General features: G+C 39.0%; 1 protein-coding gene across 1 annotated transcript; it reads right to left on the bottom strand.

The window, feature by feature from the left end:
• Window positions 1-6,304: 6,304 nt before the first annotated feature.
• LOC122662802 (luminal-binding protein 5-like) lies at window positions 6,305-15,632 on the bottom strand. Its single transcript, XM_043858517.1, has 3 exons — window positions 15,541-15,632; window positions 6,685-6,892; window positions 6,305-6,604 (listed from the first exon to the last, which is right to left on the bottom strand). Exons 1-3 carry the CDS (start codon window positions 15,630-15,632, stop codon window positions 6,305-6,307), a joined length of 600 nt encoding a protein of 199 aa, XP_043714452.1.
• Window positions 15,633-20,557: the final 4,925 nt, after the last annotated feature.

A 20,557-nucleotide genomic window follows, 5' to 3' on the forward strand; every position in this document is an offset into this window, starting at 1 on the left:
CAGTTCCATAAGACCTTCTCCAAGAAATCTCTAAGGAGAAGCTAAGAAAGATCAGATCTCTCATGGTGGTGTTGCACCAGAGAGAGTGATAAACGTACTATCACGAGCTTTCTGATCTCTCGTGGATCAGCCGGAACCGGCGCCGGCTCCATGTGGTGTGGGTGACAAGACTTTCTTTGAAAGGAAATATAAAAACAATCCACCCAATAAAATGGAAATATAAAAATATTTTTTTCCTACACAACACGAGAAAAAGGCAAAAGCACAAGTAGATGATTTTTTCCTTCTCGCTTTCCTATTTTTTTCCACAGATAATATTGATTAGATGTTTCTTTTTCATTAAATGTTAAAAATAGTAATATTTCGAGTTGGTGGTTTGAGTAACTCTTAGGTTCATTATCATTTAAGGAGGAGGAGGAGGAGGATTAAACTAAAGTTAATCTGTTTTGGTGGGTAACTAAATAAAATTATTAAATACTCATCATCATATCATATTATATAATAAATATTATGATTGATTCATTGGAAAGGACCCACCAAGACAATGGTCAAATTAATTAGCATCAATTTTGATTTGTTTTATTGATTCTGATGGGATGGTCAAAATTGCAGTCCATAGAATTTAGATTCAAAGAAACCTTTCAAACTTAAAATATCAGAGGGTCAGAATCCTGCAATGGGTTTATTTTAACTTTTGGTCATGTAGTGTTTCAAAGGAAAAAAAAAAAATCCCCATCTGCGGCCAATAATTCAACACCTGGCAGACGCAATATTCAATAGTATCAAACTCAAGAAGAAAGAAAAACTAAATTGGGTCACTTAAGTGTAAATCGTTGGATATTATGTCGGTTAGGTGTCAAGCTCTCAGTCTTGAATTGCACTGCACTATACCTTTAGAAAATTGGAGAAGATCTAAATCTGTTCAACAAACACAATGGGTCTGCTTAACGGTGCTTATAGCTTACTAGTTCTCATGCGCAAGTTTTTTTCTCAGAGAAGGGATTCCCAAAAAAGGAAATCCATGTACGATAGAAGGAGGAGAGAGAGTAACACGAGCGAGTTACTCTTATTTTCACTAATTCCTTCTTAAGTATGAGAATCTAGTGAATTTAGGTATTCCATCAGACTGTGAGATCAAACTCGTGATCTGATTAGTACTTGTAATCAATTGGACTCAACTAGTTCTCAGTTTTGAAAGGGTTCGTAGGATTTGTGTAAAAAGTGGTCGTCAATCTCCTAGAAATCAATGTTAGCCTAAACATTGGATGGTTTGAGATTTAGGAGCAATACATTCCATAATAAAGCTCTATTGGTTAAGTTAATTACTTGGAGATTATTGACTCCTTCTCAAAATTTTCGGATAAAGCTATTAAAGGCTAAGTACTATCCTAACTCTAATCTTCTTGATTTATATATCACCATAAATAAGAAGGGTTCTCTTATTTGGGACGGGTTGGATGATATCCAACCTTTACTCAAGTGCTTAATATGTCAAAAAGTGGGTCATGGATCCTCTAGTTCTATTTGGCATGATCATTGGGGTAGAACCATTGACAATTTTATGGTTCTTACTATCACTTTATGAAGTTGATGGTCTCATTAATAGTGATTTGATTTAGTGTTCTCCATGTTTCCTCATCATAGAAGGCTAGCTATCTGGTCACATGCGACGCGTGGTCCTTGTGCCTAGAAATAGGGTTGCACAAAATGTACGTCGCACCCTCAAGGATTTTCACCTATTCATTGGGGCACGTATTCATTTTGTGTGGTCCTATGTCAGGACGCAGGGACATGCACCACACACAACCAGGTAGGGTACTTTCTCCCTTTAAAAATTCCAATTAATTCTATCTTTGGCGAGGATGGATGGATGTGCCCCTTGTCTCCTTTTGGGGTGTTAAAGCACTAAATTGGTGGTGCATTTTTTTAGTAAAAAATGAGTTAAGGTTATCTCAATACACGCTACCTAGGAAAGTTTGGAAGATGATTTGGGAATTTTAAGATTCACCTTCGATTTGGAATTGTTTTTATGTAAAATTGGTAGTAGGTAATGTTACTAAAGCTAAACTTGTTCATCATCTATTAACCTGTTTGCCCTTTCGGTAAATTGAAAAATTAAGCAGCCTGGTTGAAAGATAGGGATTGGGAGAGTCGAACACACGAACACAAGAAGGAAGACATCACAACGGGTTTAACGTGATTCTTTCAGGATACGGGAATATTGCAACTCTTCAAGAATGCAACGTAACTTTCCAGAATTATGGGGAGAACACTTCAAATTTCAAAATACTCAATAAAGTAAACTTTTATTATTTTGTTCTTTTCTGTCTCAATGAGCATAGCTCTTATATATTTAAAGAGAAAAGTAAACTCTAATTCTCAAGCCCTAATGGCAATCTATCCTATGGCTATGATTAAATAAAAAAATTATATCACAAAATAATAATAAAAAAATAATTAAATACCAATGAAAATCCTAAGCTAGGTTCTTTGACAGTTAATAAATACTAAAATTAATAAAATCTAAATTAAGGAGGCTGTAGAAGCAATTCGGATAAGGCCATGTTCCCTTCATGAGTTCGTCCAAGGGGAGGGCCTTCTCATCAAAACCGTCTCTCTCCCCAAAATCGTCCAAGGCTGTCCATGTGGCATGAGTGTTTAAACAATGCTTCCTTGGGAAATTTGTGGTCTTGTTTATTCCATTCCTAAAATATTGATCATGTGTATTGCATCCCCAAAATATAGGAGAGGTTTCCCTAGTTAGGGTTCCAACTTCTTATCCCACGAACTATCCTCTTTTTAGAATTAAGTTTCCAAGATAATAGCAACCTCCTCCTCTAAAATAGGAAACCATACCTTTTAGCAATCGGTTGGAGATCCTTCTTGAAGTCAAATCCACATGGCAAGAAGTGATTCGGCCTTGATGATGTGGCCTTGTCTAAAACGACTTAATTTGAAGCTTGGTCGATCTTTGTTCGGTTTGACATTTAGATCTAGGCCTACATCATTCCCTCAAGGTAGAAATTGAGTTCGTCCTCGAACTCTTGGTCCGATCAATTATGCTCGACATCCACCGGGGTTGAATGTAAACCAAATAAAGTCATTGGTGATATCTTCAATTACATATAACAGAATTTGCAACACAACTTCAGATTCGATGACGATAGCAATTGATGTGTTCAACGCTCGAATAGATGACGCATTCAAATACGATTTGGTAATGATGCTTATACCTTGAAATTGAGGTAGAGATGTGAAAGAAATAAAGTCCAAATATGGATCATCATAAGTACTGGCAAACAATTGGAATGAGAGGAAATCATGAGTTGTGACCTCATTGTGGTGAGGGTAGAAATCCTGTCGTGCATTCGAAACATAGTCTAATTCAAGACTTTCGAAACCACCATATTCATCATTGTACTCATCTTGGTACTCGTCGAAAATTGGAGGTTTACTCAAATCAACCTGAATAAAGATTCGCTCGTCTGCAACATCATTTGGTGTTGTCATCTCTTGTGTTGATGTCCTCCACGGGAGTTGTATGATCACCTCTATGCTGGGTGCCATCACAACTTCTCAAATTTCTCCAAAGCTCTGATTATCAAATAAAGCAGCCTGGTTGGAAGATAGCCAGATAGGGATTGGGAGAGTTGAACACACGAACACAAGAAAAAAAGACATCGCAACGGGTTTAACGTGACTCTTCAAGGGCACGGGAATATTGCAACTCTTCAAGAATGCAACGTAACTTTCCAGGGTTACGGGGAGAACACTTCAAGTTTCAAAATACTCAACAGAGTAAACTTTCATTAATTCATTCTTTTTTGTCTCAATGAGCATAGCTCTTACATATTTAAAGAGAAAAATAAACTCTAATACTCAAGCCCTAATGGCAATCTATCCTACGGCTATGATTAAATAAAAAAATTATATCACAAAATAATTAAATAATTAAATACCAAAGAAAATCCTAAGCTAGGTTCTTTGACAAATAATAAATACTAAAATTAATAAAATCTAAATTAAGGAACGAGGCTATTGAAGCAATTAGGATAAGGCTTGTTCCCTTCATGAGTTCGTCCAAGGGGAGGGCCCTCTCATCAAAATCGTCCAAGGCTGTCCATGTGGCATTAGTGTTTAAACAATGCTTCCTTGTGAAATTCATGGTCTTGTTTATTACATTCCTAAAATATAGATCTTGTGTATTTCATCCCTAAAATATAGGAGAGGTTTCTCTTGTTGGGGTTCCAACTTCTTTTCCCACAAGCGATCCTCTTTTTAAAATTAAGTTTCCAAGATCATAGCAACCTCCTCCTCTAAAATAAGAAACCATAATCCTTTTAGCAATCGGTTGGAGATCCTTCTTAAAGTCAAATCCACATAGCAAGGAGTGAATTAGCCTTGATGATGTGGCCTAGTCTGAATCGACTTAATTTGAAGCTTGATCGATCTTGGTTCGGTTTGACATTTAGATCTTGGCCTGCATCAACAATGAATTTGTGTTCCATATTTTCTTATATTGTTTGGTCTAGAAGCATATTTGGGCACAACACCAGTTAGTGTTTTTTTTTCCCCAAAATATAAAGGAGAATTTTTTCTACTTCATGGAAGCAGAAAAAATCCAAGATCCTCAGGTCATTATTACTCGGATTTTTATCTGCCGCTGTAACTGCAGTGTTGCTGTACTCATCGTGCGACACTACAGATGCCATGTGGGCCATGTGGGGCCCGCTATACACACATGGCACCTACAAAATTCATGTTACAACCCATTTCCACAACAACCAACTTAAATATACGCAATTTGCATTGCAACCCATCGGATGCATACTTAGCCTAATAAATGTATGTTGCAAAATTTGGTGTATTAGAAGTTCACCTTACTTTAATTGTAGCTTAAATTTGTAGGTAAAAAGAATTTTCAAAGAATATTATCGCGTTAATAAAACTTTCATTAAAAAAGTCAAGATTAGTGCATAACAATGTAGTGACTAAAGTATAAGGGTTTACTATCCGATCCCTCAAGCTCCTTCTGATCATGATTATGCAGCTACTTACCCTTACTATATTTAGTAATTATAAATTTTTAGATATAATTTTTATTTCTCTTTTTTTTTTTTTTTTGTTTGAAATATTTTTCTCTTCAAATTTAGAAAAATTGATTTTAAAATAAAATAAACTTTTATAACTAAATTTAGAATGATTTGGAATTAGTTACACAATTATAACTAAATTTAGAATGATTTGAAGTTATGATTACAAAAATGTCCTTCGTTCATTCTCCTTCCCTTTATTTCTCTTGCAACGAGATAGAGCCATAACATGACTCATATAGCAAAGTGCACAATGTGCTAGTCTCTTCCGAAAACCAAGGCAGGAAATAAATAAAGGGAAAGAGAAGCTTGTCCTTGCAGACACAGGAACAAGCGAAATGTCTGTTGTGTCTTCGAGAAATTTCATATTTCCATGGGACCCGGCGATCATTTCGTTCGGCTTGTATTTGGACAGAGGAGCAGCATACCACACACACCCAGTATCATTCTTTCTCTCATAAAATAAATATATTTTTTGATCGCAACTGTTGATTGGGTTATAAAATTCTTATTCAAATTGTCGTGGAATTAACCAGAAACAAGTCGGACTCCGTATAATTTACCTGTATTAGTCTTTAATTCAATCGAAACCAACATACTTAGAATCAGGGTTGATTGGAATCGGCCGATTTCAACAATTCCGATTTGATTTTAAAACCCTAAGAAGCACCCTCTACTCTTAGGCATCACATGGTTGTTAAAAAGAAACTGTAGAAAGTTTTTTTATTTATTAATGAGAACCAAAAAAAAAGAAAACGTCACCTTCAAACAAAAGTGAGATATCTTAGCTACCTTAGAAACTGTAGAAAGTGTTGTTTATGCATGTGCTCAAAGTTCCTATTGAATCCAAAATGAATCTTGTAATACCTAATCATTTAGGGTATCATGTCCATTCCCAGGTCCTTCGTTGGATATTAAGGTGTTATATGAGCTTATGAACTAATAATAATAATAATAATTCACAGTGAGTATACCCATGAAGTTGACTACGTGGTGAAATAAATTGAATATATTAAAATTTCTTATATTTTAAAAAATAATTGAAAACAAATGATTGACCCAAAAAACAAATTAACATGTTAATACAAGGGATCCAGATCCTCTACTTCCAAATCATTGGCAACCATCGCGCTGCCATGCTCCCCTGGTGTGCCATGTCTATATATGCGCATCTAACGGTTATTTGGTGAAATTTTCAAATTTTAAAATCCTTATTTAATTAACTCCACAACAAACTTGAATTGGTCCGATTGATCAAACCAAACCAAATCAAATGGGTTGTCACCACTGGTTGCCAGAACCTCAAAGACACCATTGCCGATCGTCAAGATGAAAACATCAAATGTACCACCACCCAGATCATAAATCAAAGTGTTCTTCTCTCCTCCCTTTTTGTCCAATCCATAGGCAATTGCAGCAGCTGTAGGCTCGTTAATTATTCGAGCCACATTAAGCCCTGCAATTATAACCTGCATCCATTGTGGCCTGCCTCTGTGCGTCATTGAAGTAAGCTGCAACAAGAAACACGCAGAGGTCATGGAGAAGAAGAGTTAAATCACAAATCAAAAAAGAGGGATGTCAAATTCTATACAGTAACAACGGCATCCTTAATTTTCTTCCCAAGGTATGCTTCAGCCGTCTTCTTCATCTTCACCAGTATCATAGCACTGACTTCTTCAGGGCTAAACACCTTGGTCTCTCCATCTTTGATCTTCACCTGTATATAAGGCTTCCCATCTTTGTTCACAATCTTGTAAGGCAAGAACTTTTTAACTCTCTGTACCTCCGGATCATCAAACCTAAAAAACATTAAAAAAAAAATAAAAAAATACAACAATATCTATTAAGAGATTTGAATCAAAATTCCAAAATCCGTTCAGAATTGAAATTTGCTCATTTGCTCTAAAATTTCCAAAAAAAAAAAAAAACCATTAAGAAGTTTGAAATACTTACTTTGAGTATTTCAAAGGAAGAAAACACAGTTGCAAAGCCCTTTCACGATTGGGAAAGAGGAAGCAGACGATTTTGCAAAGCCCTTTGCTCCCAAGAGATACAAGTTAAGAAGAGGACGAAGATGACCGAAATAGTTGCGTTCGTCACGCAAAGAGAGGAACCACAGACACAAGGAGAGGAAAGGAACCGCAGCGGCAAGTGAGTGGCGGCCATCACGCACGGTGAGTAGAGGAACCGTAGCGGCAGGATGAGGAGAGGAGAGGAAGAAGAAGAGGATCTTCACAGTTCCTCTCTTAGGGTTTTTTGAAATCCATTTGGTTGGTTTGGTTTGATCAACCGGACCAGTTGAGGTTTGTTGTGGAGATAATTAAGGATTTTAAAATTTGAAATTTTCTCCAAAGAACCGTTAGATGTGGATATATGGACGTGGCACATCATGGGAGAGTGGCAGCGCTGGCTTGCCAAGGATTTGGAAGTAGAGGATCTAGATCCTAATACAAGAGGGTATATTTTGCTTTTAAATTTTACATGGGGCTGTTTTTGGGGGGATGAATATCAAATATATTCAATGAAGTGCAAAGAATAAAGGGCACCCAATGGTGGATCTGGCTCCTCTCCAGGGAGCTCAGCGCCCAGGGAATGCTCAGGGGGCATCCAAGGGTTGGACTGTGTCGCACACATTTTGGTGCATGTCAAGGGATTTGTGCGGCACAGCCCAATGGTTGGATGCCTCCTAGGTGTGCTGGGCTCCCTGAAGAGGAGCTCAATGCCCCAACAGCGAGGTAGAGAGAGAGAGAGGAGGAAGGAGGGAAAAGAACACTGCCCAATTAGGCAGGCAACATACCCCTAGCTTCAAAACCGATAGCATCCCAAATTTGTTGAAACATCCTTAACTTGATAGTCTATCTTCTAAGATTTTTCTCGTACCACACATGATACACAATGGCACAGAAAGAAAGCTTACCAACATAATCACAAGAAGTTTTCCCTGTGAAGGAAGACCTAACCCAACACCATTCATGGTCAAAATCATGGATTGGTCTCGGGCTTGACCAACATTTCCAAATGATTCCTTCCCATGGAGAGTGGCAGAAGGGGGACTAGAAAAACAAATGCTCCACCATCTTATTAGAACCATTTCAACAAAGGACAAACGAAGATGATGTCGGATCGACAGATCTTGAAGCAACATCATGGTAGAGAGGACTTTGGAAAGAGCGTGTCATGAGATGAAACTATGTCTCAAGATGTTCTTTTGGAATCAAACCACCAAAGACCAAGGAACCAAAGGAAACCTAGAGCGGACCAAGTCCCACATGAAGGCAAATGAAAATCTCCTCGAGGAAGTGGCCTCCCCAACTCACCACTACCTCATGGCCTTCTCCTAATGGAAGGGTGGGCAACCCAAGCATTTTGGAGGAGAGGGGAAGAGGCAGGACTCGGACACCAAGAACCATCAACCAGAATCAAAGAGACTAATGCCATACGGTCAGCACCCACATCATACCTAATCTGATTGCCTTAACTGTCAAGGAACACTCTGTGCGAGTGCTAATGGTCGAGCCAAAGAAGAGTGATAGCTCCGTCATCGATTCTTGAAGATCACACCCCTCATGAGATGCGTAAGCTTCATTCTTTGCTTCTGGACTGAAGACGAGTCTTGGGAACATATCATAGTCCAAATTGAGTCTTTTCTTAGGTACTTTGCATAGATCCACTTTGCCTAAAATGCTAGGGTGTCTCCATGAAATCTTCCAAATGAACTTAAGAACACCCACCTTAGACACATCTTTGATGTGCCAGATGTCTAGCCCTCCCTCAGATTTCGACTTGCACACTAAAATCCAACTTATAATATGATGGAACTTGTTATTTTCGTTGTCTTTCCAAAGAAAATCATTAATCAATGACTCCAACTAATGGGAAATGGCAGTGAGCAGTCCAAAAGTTCCAAACTAGTAGATATAAGAGGACTGCATCACCGATTGGACTAGCTAGCACCACTCTGCTTGCATAAGATAGAAGCTTGGTTTTCCGTAATTGGAACTTTTTTCTAAGCAAATCAAGCATAGGAGTACAATGATGGGATCTCAATCTAGCGGCCAAATGGGGAATCCTTAGATACTTAATGAGGAAGTGACCCAAGGAAATCCTAGTGATCCTATTAAAATCTCTTTACACGTCTTCAGACACCCTGGCCAAGAACAGGGAAAATTTCTTCTTATTGACCGATAGCAAGGACATAACAGTGAAAGCATGAACAACAATCATAAATCGGATGAGCAAGGAAGAATATTCTTTAGCGAAGATGACAAGATCATCAACGAAGGCAAGGTGCGATAGCTTGATTGATTTACACTTCGGGAATAGCTCAATAAGATTTTGATCCACAAGAATATAGGCTACGAGACAAGAGGTTTGTTTAGATATTTTTTTTGGGGGGTTAAAGCTTATATAGCTTATGCAAAGGATTTTTGTAACCTTTTTGCCTATACTCACAGAATTTGAATATTGTTAGTTGATTATTGTATAAAATTCTTCTTTCCCTGTATACAAATTTTTTAAGAATAAGGGGAAAATGGTTTCTGTGGGGGACCATGGCGCTTGTGCCTAGACACAAGAGGGGATGAAATGACCATCCCGCCCCTATAAAATGCAAAATGACCGCCTCCGTTGATACCCTTGCATGCGCTCCTATTGGCTCCCATATATGCGCACAAGGGCTATGCTCCCCCACCGGTAACAATTCCCCTAAGAATAAATATACAAATAAAACTAAGCTACATTTGATTATTCTTATCCAACTAGCAGATTAGATAGATGGGTTTAATCACAAGAGGCACATCGAACCTGAAAGCAAAAGAGAGAGAGAGAGAGAGAGAGAGAGAGATGAATGTATTTATCCAAAAGCGTTGAAAGAGAAGATTTGATATGTCATAAAAATTTTGAGAGGCAAAAGGAAAAAAGGTAATCAATATTTGATTAATTTTAGGGAAAAAGAACTTTGTGTAGCATAGGGAATTTGTATCACCTCCAATTCGCTGTCCGCTCTAATTCCCTTCAATTCCTCATATAGGAACAGAAATGACCACTCTACCCCCTGTCGGAACACATTGCCCAAGGTGGGGTAGGGTGGTCATTTCTGCTCCTATGTGAGGAATTGGAGGGAATTGGAGATGATAACGATTCGTGGCATAGGCTAGCATTCCCATGAGTCTATCTCAGCACCCTTATTTTAAGGAGGAGATAGATAGACACGTGGGAGTGTCATACTCGGGATAGAAAACTGCTTCCCTTAATTTTACTAAGGGAAAAGGGTTTTGTGGGGTGAGTATGGTGTGATGCCTGTGCCACACACAGGAGACTCATAAAATGTGAAATGATTGCCCTTCTTGAATCTTGATGCATTTGTGTGTTTCCATTGGCTCCCGTGCATGCAAGGCTCTCGCTCCCAACACGAAACACTCCCCCTTTTATTAAAAAAAGAAAGCAATTTTCTGTACGAGTGTGGCCTATGTAAGCACTCCCAAATGTCTATCTCTCTTCATTAAAATAAGGGTGGTAGAGATGTCTTTTCACATGGGGGAGAAGAGAGATAGACTCATGGGAGTGTTGGCATAGACCACACTCCCGGACAAAAAAAAATTTCCCCTAAAAAAAATATAGGAAGTAGTTTTCTGTATGAGAGTGTGGCTTATGCCAGCACTTCCATGTGTCTATCTTTCTCCTTCTTAAAACAAAGGGGTAGAGGTGTCTTTTCACATGAAGAGGAGAAAGATAGACTCATAGGAGTGTTGGTGTAGGCCATACTTATAGATAGAAAACTTTTTTACAATTGAATTTTTCTTTTAGGATCAAATTATTTGATTTTACAAAGAGGAAAGAGATCCCCCACTTCTCCACCACCACCACCACCACCTCCAAAGGAAAAGGTAAAAGGAAAAACAATTAAAAGAACAAGCTTTCTGCGGTTGATGACTTGATTCCCTCTATGAATTTACCACGGGTGAGAAGTGACTCAAATGAGAGTTGAGAAGTGAGAAGTGAGAATTGAGAATTGAGAATTGAGAATTGAGAAATGAGAAATGAGAAATGAGAAATGAAAAATCGTATCTTTCTGAGAAAAAAAAAATAAGACAGAAAAGAAAACTGTCAGTCATATCTACGAGTGAAGTTTCAGACTTCAAACTTTCAGTTTTTCATCTCTGAAAGCGATAGTAATAAAGGAGTGAAGGCGCTAGAGTCAGAGAGGTCTGTATAGGTACGATTGTCTTTTCAACGGTAAACAGTAGAAACCCCTTCTGTTTCCTATTCTCATCAATCTGTAACAGTTACTGTGAGTGACACTGACGCTACTACACTACAACACTCCACTACTCCACTAAATAGCTACTCTCTCACGCTCACCAATGAATTATTATTATGAATAGAGATTATTAGAGAGAGAGAGAGAGAGAGAGAGAGAGAGAGAGAGAGACGAGAGGTCTTTCAATCTTGTTCAGTTGTCAGCTGCTGTTCTGTTGTTGAGGAAGAAAGACACGGATGGGTCCACCATGGTTAATATCCCCCGAGATTCCCGCGCCCCCAGAGGGACCCAATAGTATGCTTTCGATTCAGTTTTGTAGTTTTTATTTTAGTTTTCCGTATTTTGTGATACCGATCGTTCTTACTACACCTACCGGCTAAATACAGTTGCTCACCAATACTAGCAATTCTGTTTGCCCATCCACAACGTACTGTAACTGGTGAGGTTCTCCAAGAATTCTGCCATAAAAATTGTATTATTTTTAAAGGGTAACTAGTGAAATTATAAAAATTGTATTATTTTTAAAAGGTAACTAGTGAGATTTTCGAAGAATTCTATAAAAAATTTTATTAATTAAAAAAAAATAATTTTCTATCAGGAAATACTGATATAAGCCTCACTCATCGGGATCTAGTTCTCCTTCAGCCATGGCAAGACCTGAAAGATCCAGTACTCGAAAACCACTCTAAAAACAGAAAGAGTTGGTCATTTCACAGATGGGATCCACCTGTGAAATGACAAGCCCACTCCTACTTTTGCTATCGCTTAGTGGGGGCAGACCCTTTACGATTGAAGGATTTATGGAGAAAATCTATTTCCCACTCTTGGACACAGAGAACTTTCTCCCCAATAAAATTTAACATTTCAAATTAAAAAGACTTCAAAATTTCATGTTGGAGGATATCAAAACAACATAATCATCATCAAGAACAACCAAAATGGGCCCTACATTTGTTCCTTTTCTTTTGTCTTAATCATCATTATTAATTCAAACCTGAAATGATGAGCAATGTGGTAGAATGTAGAGAACAACAGCACACACCACCAGATTAAGTTCCTTCCTCTGGTTAAGATAAATGATTACTATATTGTGGATAGCCATTATCATATTATCACTATCATAGATAATCTCTGCAACTAATTAACATCTCAAATAATTAATTCAATTACTAGTTATGGTTGATTAGTGTTGATTGCATGAACAGATAACCTTTATTTTTTCTTTTTATTGATAAATTTTGACAGGGGTCGCATCTATAATCTTCCATTTCCTTCTTGATTAGGGTTTTATGTTGTTGCATCAAGATCTGATTTGGATTCTCTTACAGCTGAGCTGACCTGTGTAGAAGAAATAGAAATCAGTGGCAAGCCGGTCTAGACCGGCAAGATCACTCGAATGCTTAAATCAGACCTATTGCCACATATAATTCTCAAAGTAGAGCAATTGGAAAAAAATGGATTGGATTCCTTACCTTGGCTTGGAAGTAGCAATTTATAGGTTTCAGATGCTAGACCAGTACGTATAGAAATTCTTTAGGTGATGGATTGTATTGGAGTGTCTCCCTTCAGAGTATGTGGTTTGCTCTTGACTTGACACCTGTCATTTGGAAGTCACGTCATAAGTGTGATCGGTATCTAGAAGGTTCTCTAACTCACGAACTAACCCTAGATTAACTATTGGAGGGTTGGTTGAGTTATCTGACGTGGAGATCTTGTGCTACAAATATTCTGATCCCAGGTTCTCCGATACTAAACTCTTTGAGATTGGTTCGGTCCAAGATATTCGAACAATCAAGTCTCAACCACGAAGTCTTGTTAAGGTTGTTTGTCCAATTAGTAATTTGGCTAATGCCGAGCATATTTTGCTCATCTCGATTACACGTGTCATGTGATTATAGGTCGGACATACTATGATATATCATATATATACTTTTATCAAGTAAGTTAGAGCTGAGAAGCACTTAACATCAGAAGTCAAGTTTCTTCTCTGAAGTTCCAGAGAAGAACTTGGTGGACAAAGTCATTTTGAAGCAACACCACAAGCACAAGACAAGGGTCTTGTTGAAGGGTCATTCATGGCAGCCCCACGGCAAAGAGAGAGGCTTTATCCGAAGGAGGAGGAGAAGAGAATGTGTCCCTTTGAGTGGGCCTTTCCAGCTGCTTAGCATATTTTTTAACGAACGCAAACTTGGAAAGGTAAGTCCACTGTCAATTTGCTTTACTTTCATGAGAAGACTATATTAATAATTAATATTTGGTTTGTCGATATTTAAACAAACATTGGGAGGTCTAAAGTCAAATCACTAACGTGATTAGCGATTTTTTTCTTTTTTAAGTTAAGCCACTTATTCCTCTAAAAATAAAGGATCATATATTTAATTAGTTAAATCATGAGATCTAATCATATAGATTGCAGCAATCAGGTGGTTTATAGTATGGACTGCACGTATTATGCTTGTAAAGATACCCATTTGAAAGACTTTATTAGGCTTTATAATAACGTTTTCAAGTAGTTAGATAGTCCTTAATTAGTATGGGTTGTAGGCTTGTAGCACCAAATTCTCTGACACAAGAATTATAAAGGTTAGTTTGGACCATGTTTAAGATATTGTAGATGGAGTTTGTTGAATATAGTAATCATTCACTAAAAAAATGAAAAAAGACATGTTTTTTGCAATAATTACACTTATTGGCTAATTAAAGGAAAATTATCCTCTCCAATTCCCAAAAGCTCGGTAGTGCTAGATGGAGATGCCGACATGTGGTATCTCAGATATTCAACAGTCCAAACTCATTGACTATATTGAGCTCAGACCGTTGGATGTCTGAGCTGCCACTTGTCGGCATCTCCACTTAGCATTGCCACACTATCAAGCTTTAGGAATTGGAGAGGATAATAATCCCTAATTAAATGCCTATTGAACCAATCACAGGCCTTCAAATTTTTTTAAGAGAAAAAAATCTATGTTTTCAATTATCTAAATTTTTTTTGGGGATAAGAGATTGTTGTCTGGTCGCCTAAGTCGGGGACTAATGAGAACGCATATAGGGCATTGACATGGATGAGTTTTTTTTTTTTGCTTCATAGGGGTGAGGTGATAATTTCGCTAGTGTATTTGGGTGTAGGAACATTTCTTTTTTTAAATATATAAAAGGGAGAAAGTATGCTACCCGGTCGTGTGCCTTGTGTGGGTCCCACACTTAGATACACAAGGCGTTGTAAGATAATTTTGCGATTAGCATTCTATTTTCCGTATAAAAATTTGAGAAAAAGATCTCTACTTGATGGTGTTTCCTATGCACTTTCACAGGGCACTCTGAGATGATACTTCTGCCTCCTGGGTAGACACGTGGCCGGGGTGCTCACCCATTGACCTAGACGCTTGTGTAGAGATCATGCGACCAAGTAGAGATCTCTTACCCTAACAAATTACAACAGGTAACTGTAGAAAAATCTGCTCTCATAAGAATTTGTAAAGTATAACTCTTTGGTTCTGTGCTTCCTATGTATTAGTTCATCACACGGTGAAAATGCAAGTGAAATCTATCGCTTTGTGATGCAGAACTTTTATTGACTTTTCCTTCCCTTTTGGCTTCATATGGTTGGCCAGTCAAAAATCTTGGCGGTTGTCCCAAAAGGATCTTCTCAACTTTAAATATGATTCATGGAAGATGCCATTTATTTAAAGCCTGCTTGATAACCTTTCGAGAAATAGTTTTTGATGTTTTTCCATTCTGACAAACGGAAAAATACCCAAAAACCGCTTGATAATGAAGTGTTTTTTGTGAGTGTTTTTGGAAACATAAATCAAAATTTATGCTCCCTGGAAGACTTTTGACAGAACATGTTGGACATGTTCTATCGTTTTGTGCTGAAAATTAAAAGTTGTGCCCGATAAACTGCTCACGCCTCTAACCTCTCTCTCACCTCTCAATGTGTCTAACCTCTCTCTCACGTCTCACACCTCTAGCCATTGAAACCTTGTACAACCTGCAACTCATCTTGGAGGTAAGATCAACCTCGTACTCTATGTCTTTCTTTCTCTCACTCTATCTCTTCCTCTCTCTCTCTCTCTTTCTGTCGCTCGCTCTCTATGCGCGATTTGGTTCACAGAAACCCTAAGAACCACGGTTTTTGTGTTCATCCATTGGATTGAATTGAAAGCCATGGTTATTAGGGTTTCCCACTTGAGAACCTTCGCGGCGAAGTAGGAACCCAAGAAACCTTCATCGTTGCTACAAACTTCAACAAAATCATCGGTTCGATATGCTTTCGCCATTACTAGAAACGAGAAGACCTCCCTCACTGAAAGCCCAATCGAAGGGAAATTTCAAGGTAGGTATCCGAATGGACTACCCTCTTAAGTATAGTGTACTTATTCACCCAAAAGATCAAGCCAGAAATAAAGCCAAGCCACTGAATCATACCTGGTGGTAGAACAGAGATCAGATTTAATTTCAATTTGATATATGACAGCAGGGTTGGATTTAGGGTGTAAGAAACAAGGGCTAGGGTCGCACAAGAGAATCGATTTAAACCCTAGAGTTTGGGATGGAAAGATGAATAATTGAGAAGGATCTGTGTTTCTCTTGTGGAACCAGATCAAGCTGGGATTGAACAGAACAAAACTGGGATGCATGGGTAAGGAAAAAATAAAAAAGGGAAGAAATTGAAAGGAGGAAGGGAATTGTACCAAGAGGAGAAGGGAAGAAATACAAGTCAGCCAAGTCAGCGACTCGCTAAACAAACACACACAGAAGTTACGATCCATTGATAAAAGATTTGAAAGCAGGTTGCAATTGCAGACAAGACCCATAACCAAGAGAAGAAGAAGAAGAAGAGAAAAAAGTGGAGAAAGAAAAACATTTTTCAGAACAGGTTTACCAAGCGGGTCAAAAACTGTTTCTCAGGACAAAAAAGAAAAAAATTGTTCTGTTATTTCTCAGCACATAATCAAAACAGAAACAAGAGTAAAGTTATCAAGCCGGCACTTTAGTTATCATCAGTCATGGAATGGAATCTTATTTTGAAAAGAATAATGAATATTTTAATATTCTTCGTATGATGTTATGCTATGAAGAATGATTCTGATCTAATGTCTCAACTTGAGTCTATCGATCTTATCCTATCTTATAGTAACGGTATCTGTCCTCTCTCCCAAATACTACGCTCATTCTACAGCGGCGTTTGTTATGACACGTGGCTTTATTCTTCGAATGACGTCAGCCCTGCTCTTATTGATTTTTTCTTTTATTTTTTGGACGAGAGAAGTGGGCCCCATTATCAGATCTGGGGGAGCGGAGCGCGCGGGAACAGCGCGGGAGCTGTTTCCCAATGCAGTAAGGAAAGGCAGACTGGAGAAAGAAGACATCAAATCAATCAATCTCTCTCTCTCTCTCTCTCTATTTTTTATTTTTTAATTATATTATGGGTGATATTATATTTATAATGTTAACTATTATTAGAATCTCAATCTTCAAGTCTCACCGGCGCAGATGAGGTGGTGGCTGCAGTTACCACTAACAATTAATTATATAAAACCTACCACTGACTCTTTCCAAACAGTGTGAGTCAGAGATTCGATTGTGCTTTCTGATACGATGGGACCCACACTCCAATCAAATCATTGTCTGTCCTTTCCTTTCTCTTCCATCTCTGGACTGACGTCCACTCCCACTCCCACTCCCACTCCCCCTCCTTTTCTCCCTCCGGCCTTTCACTTCTGTTCCTGTCTCCACTTATTAATTAACTAGGTTTGGCTTAATAAAACCTCCCATGGAAACGCTGAAATCCCCTAGGGGTACGACGGTCATTTCATATGATATTATGTTTGGATCATGATTTGAGGAATCGATATCAGATCAGTCGGATTGGTCAATTCATATTGACGGAGATCAATATCAATTCCTAGTCAATCCCATATCGATGAATTGGTACGAATAATGGTAAAAGATCAAGTTTTTATAAGAAAACATGATCGATCCAGACCGATACTGACAGAGACCGATGCCGATACTGATTACTAAAAACCTGGTTCGGGCACAGCCGTGTACCAAATGCGACCAGATAGTGTTCTCTTTTTGAAAAATTAATTAGGTAATAAACCGATCAAATGGATTAACTTTAGTGGTAATTATGGGTCCCAGTATCACGCTTATAAAACATGCACAGGCTGGTGGTTCTTCATTCTAGCGAGGTTGGGTTGGAGGTGGAGCCTGTGCTGCCTCAGCCAGCAAACCAAGGCCCATCCCTACAAAGGATGGGCCGATGGAGGTTGAGAGTTTTTAAGGCACCACCGAATGGGACCCCTACAACGCTCCACATATTAATTGAACCCACAATAATAGGGCAAAAAATCGCTGGTCATGTAGTCCCACCTCTCTCTCTCTCTCTGCGCTGTTGCAGTTGCAACCTATCCGACTAGCCCCCCTTAAAACTTGGAGGTTGGGAACTAGTTATCCCTTAGAAGCGATCCTATGGGAGTTTAGTTTACTCAAAATGGCAAAAAGAGTTAGTAGTATAATTTACCCAAAATGGCAAAAGGAGTGGGCTTATTTTTTTTAACCTCGGACTTGAATAGATGTGGGCACATGGCCTGTCTTGGGGAAGCCTGAGTTTTTATGGGTTTGTTTATATAGGGTCCGTGTTCTATGAAGCATGGCTCCTTTTCGTGGGGATCAATGAGAGTGCGGGTGGGCATCATGGAGGTAGGATTTGGTCATTCGCTCCTGTGCATGGACGGTACACTACCTCAAAGAGAACTACTCTCCATTTATATATTTATGGGAGAATGTTCTCTGTGTTAGGGGTAGGAACCATGCAATCAAGCAACATTCTTTTTTCCATATAAGTGAAATAAAAATAATGGTAAAAACATCCACACGTTGACAGTGTGGAGATTTTTTTCCACACCTTCTCACATCTTGATAATATGAGATCTACATTGACATTCTCTCTCTTCACTGACCATTTGAGTTTTCCTGTTGATAATCCGTTTTTCGATTGATATTTGATTCTTCTTACACTAACAGCATGAAAAACCCTCTCCTTAAAGGTATATGTAGGGAAAGAAGACTGTTCGAGAGTGTAGCTCTTGCACCCAGACATTGATGGCGTGAAATTATCGCCCTACCCCCATGAATGGCAGAAACCCACCCCTATTGATGCTTTCTCACACACTCCCGTTGGTTTCATTGTTGGTGTAGGGACCACGTTCCCGGACAGAAAACTCTTCCCCGTATATGTTTTATGAAGAAAAAAATGAAGAGAGCAAGGGTTCCCCCACATTGCCAGCCTAGGGGAATCTCTCACGCTACACCAATCAGCATGCAGAACCTCATCTTTTTCACCTTTGTAGAATACTTATCTTTGGTAGCATCACAAACTGAAAAAAAGATCCTCTGATTCCAATATTGTTTGCCAAGAACAACTGAACCATTAATATTAGGGAACTATACGGTCCAGCCCAAGTTTAGCCCATGGGCTGACTAACCTAACTACAAGTTTCTCCCTCTAGGTGAGGCCCAATTGAGTTAAGGACCAAGAATGTTGGTCTAAGTTTTCTACCATCTAATGCGAACTAGATTGATATAGTTCATGGGGAATCATCTAATGACTATCTCATCTCATACAAGGTGAGAGTTGCCAATGCTGTAGTCATCCGCTAAGATCAGCGTCGAGCATGGGCTGCAGCCTCGAAGGGGACGGAAAATTCAGGAAAAATGAGTCCTGGCCCATACGTAGAGGTAGTAAAGCTGAATCTCCCCAAGCCTGACTTGAAAGGCCCATGTAATTTGTGACAATTGAGCCCATCAACATGTTTGCATAAAATCCTAAAACAATTGGATTAGTAGTTTCCCAACCTTAGAGAGTGGCTTTATCTCTATTCAGCTAAAGCTGCTAAAGGAGGAAGGCTACTTTGTGGGAAGGTTCAAATTGAGAGAGATTGAGATGAAGCATGGATTAGATTTAACCAATTTCTGAAGTTGAGGCATCTGTCAAATGGGCTGGGCAAGAGTTGGGTATGAGGTCCAAAGTCCAACCATGTAAGAGTTCGGTCTGTAATTTTCACTGCTATCTATAAATATAAGGGCGCTGTTCTTTGTGCCGCAACACAGGCTGCGCCCAGGCACATGGGAGTGGGCGCATGCTCACCCTACCCCCTGAGTGGCAGACCCATGTGTTTGGGCGCAGCCTACACTGCGGCACAGAGAACATTCTCCCATAAATATATAAATGGAGAGTAGTTCTCTTTGAGGTAGTGTACCGTCCATGCACACGGAGCGAATGACCAAATCCTACCTCCCATGATGCCCACCCGCACTCTCATTGATCCCCACGCGAAAAGGAGCCATGCTTCATAGAACACGGACCCTATATAAACAAACCCATAAAAACTCAGGCTTCCCCAAGACAGGCCATGTGCCCACATCTATTCAAGTCCGAGGTTAAAAAAAATAAGCCCACTCCTTTTGCCATTTTGGGTAAATTATACTACTAACTCTTTTTGCCATTTTGAGTAAACTAAACTCCCATAGGATCGCTTCTAAGGGATAACTAGTTCCCAACCTCCAAGTTTTAAGGGGGGCTAGTCGGATAGGTTGCAACTGCAACAGCACAGAGAGAGAGAGAGAGAGGTGGGCTCCTTGGCCTCAATTCCATCTTCCAAATGAACTACATATATAGAGACACAAGATTAGTGAAGAAGTTGAGAGCAATGGTTCCACAATAAACAAGTCTTCGGCTGCCATTCATGCTTCGTGGGTAGATCAAGTTGGATCAGATTATGTAAAGCAATCAGAAACACAGACGCCCAGAAGGAGAGATTAGAGTCTTATCAGAGCGATTAAAGTTTCTTTTGATAGCTCCTCTACAGCATTCACAGTGTTTTAGTCCAGTGAGTCTAAATCGTCTTCCTCATGATCCAGTACTGAAGTGATCCATTTTTTTGGGGGTGTAGTAAGCAATGGTTTCAGGGTGTAGATTGTTGATCATGGTTTTGCTTGCTGTTCTAACGGTGCTTTTCATTCTTGCTACGTTTGGATCCATTGTGCTTGCTAGAGAAATTCCGGATTTCAATTACTCTCTTGGTTCTTCTTCTTCTTCTTGCAATGCCACTCCAGAGGACAACAAGAGAGCTGTGCCAAGCGGAGCTAATCCATTGCATAATAGGTAGAGAAAGAAACAGAGAAACAAACCCATGTA

This window comes from Telopea speciosissima, chromosome 5, assembly GCF_018873765.1.
Source record: "Telopea speciosissima isolate NSW1024214 ecotype Mountain lineage chromosome 5, Tspe_v1, whole genome shotgun sequence".
Lineage (NCBI taxonomy): Eukaryota > Viridiplantae > Streptophyta > Magnoliopsida > Proteales > Proteaceae > Telopea > Telopea speciosissima.

Bases quoted from the DNA above. Each gene is read 5' to 3' on its own strand.
- LOC122662802 (XM_043858517.1), bottom strand. From the start codon at position 15,632: ATGGCGAAAGCATATCGAACCGATGATTTTGTTGAAGTTTGTAGCAAC. The intron at 6,893-15,540 runs GTGGGAAACCCT...AATGTTTTTTAG, and splicing joins TTCGCCGCGAAGGTTCTCAA to GTTTGATGATCCGGAGGTAC. The intron at 6,605-6,684 runs GTATAGAATTTG...TTCTTGTTGCAG, and splicing joins TTAAGGATGCCGTTGTTACT to CTTACTTCAATGACGCACAG.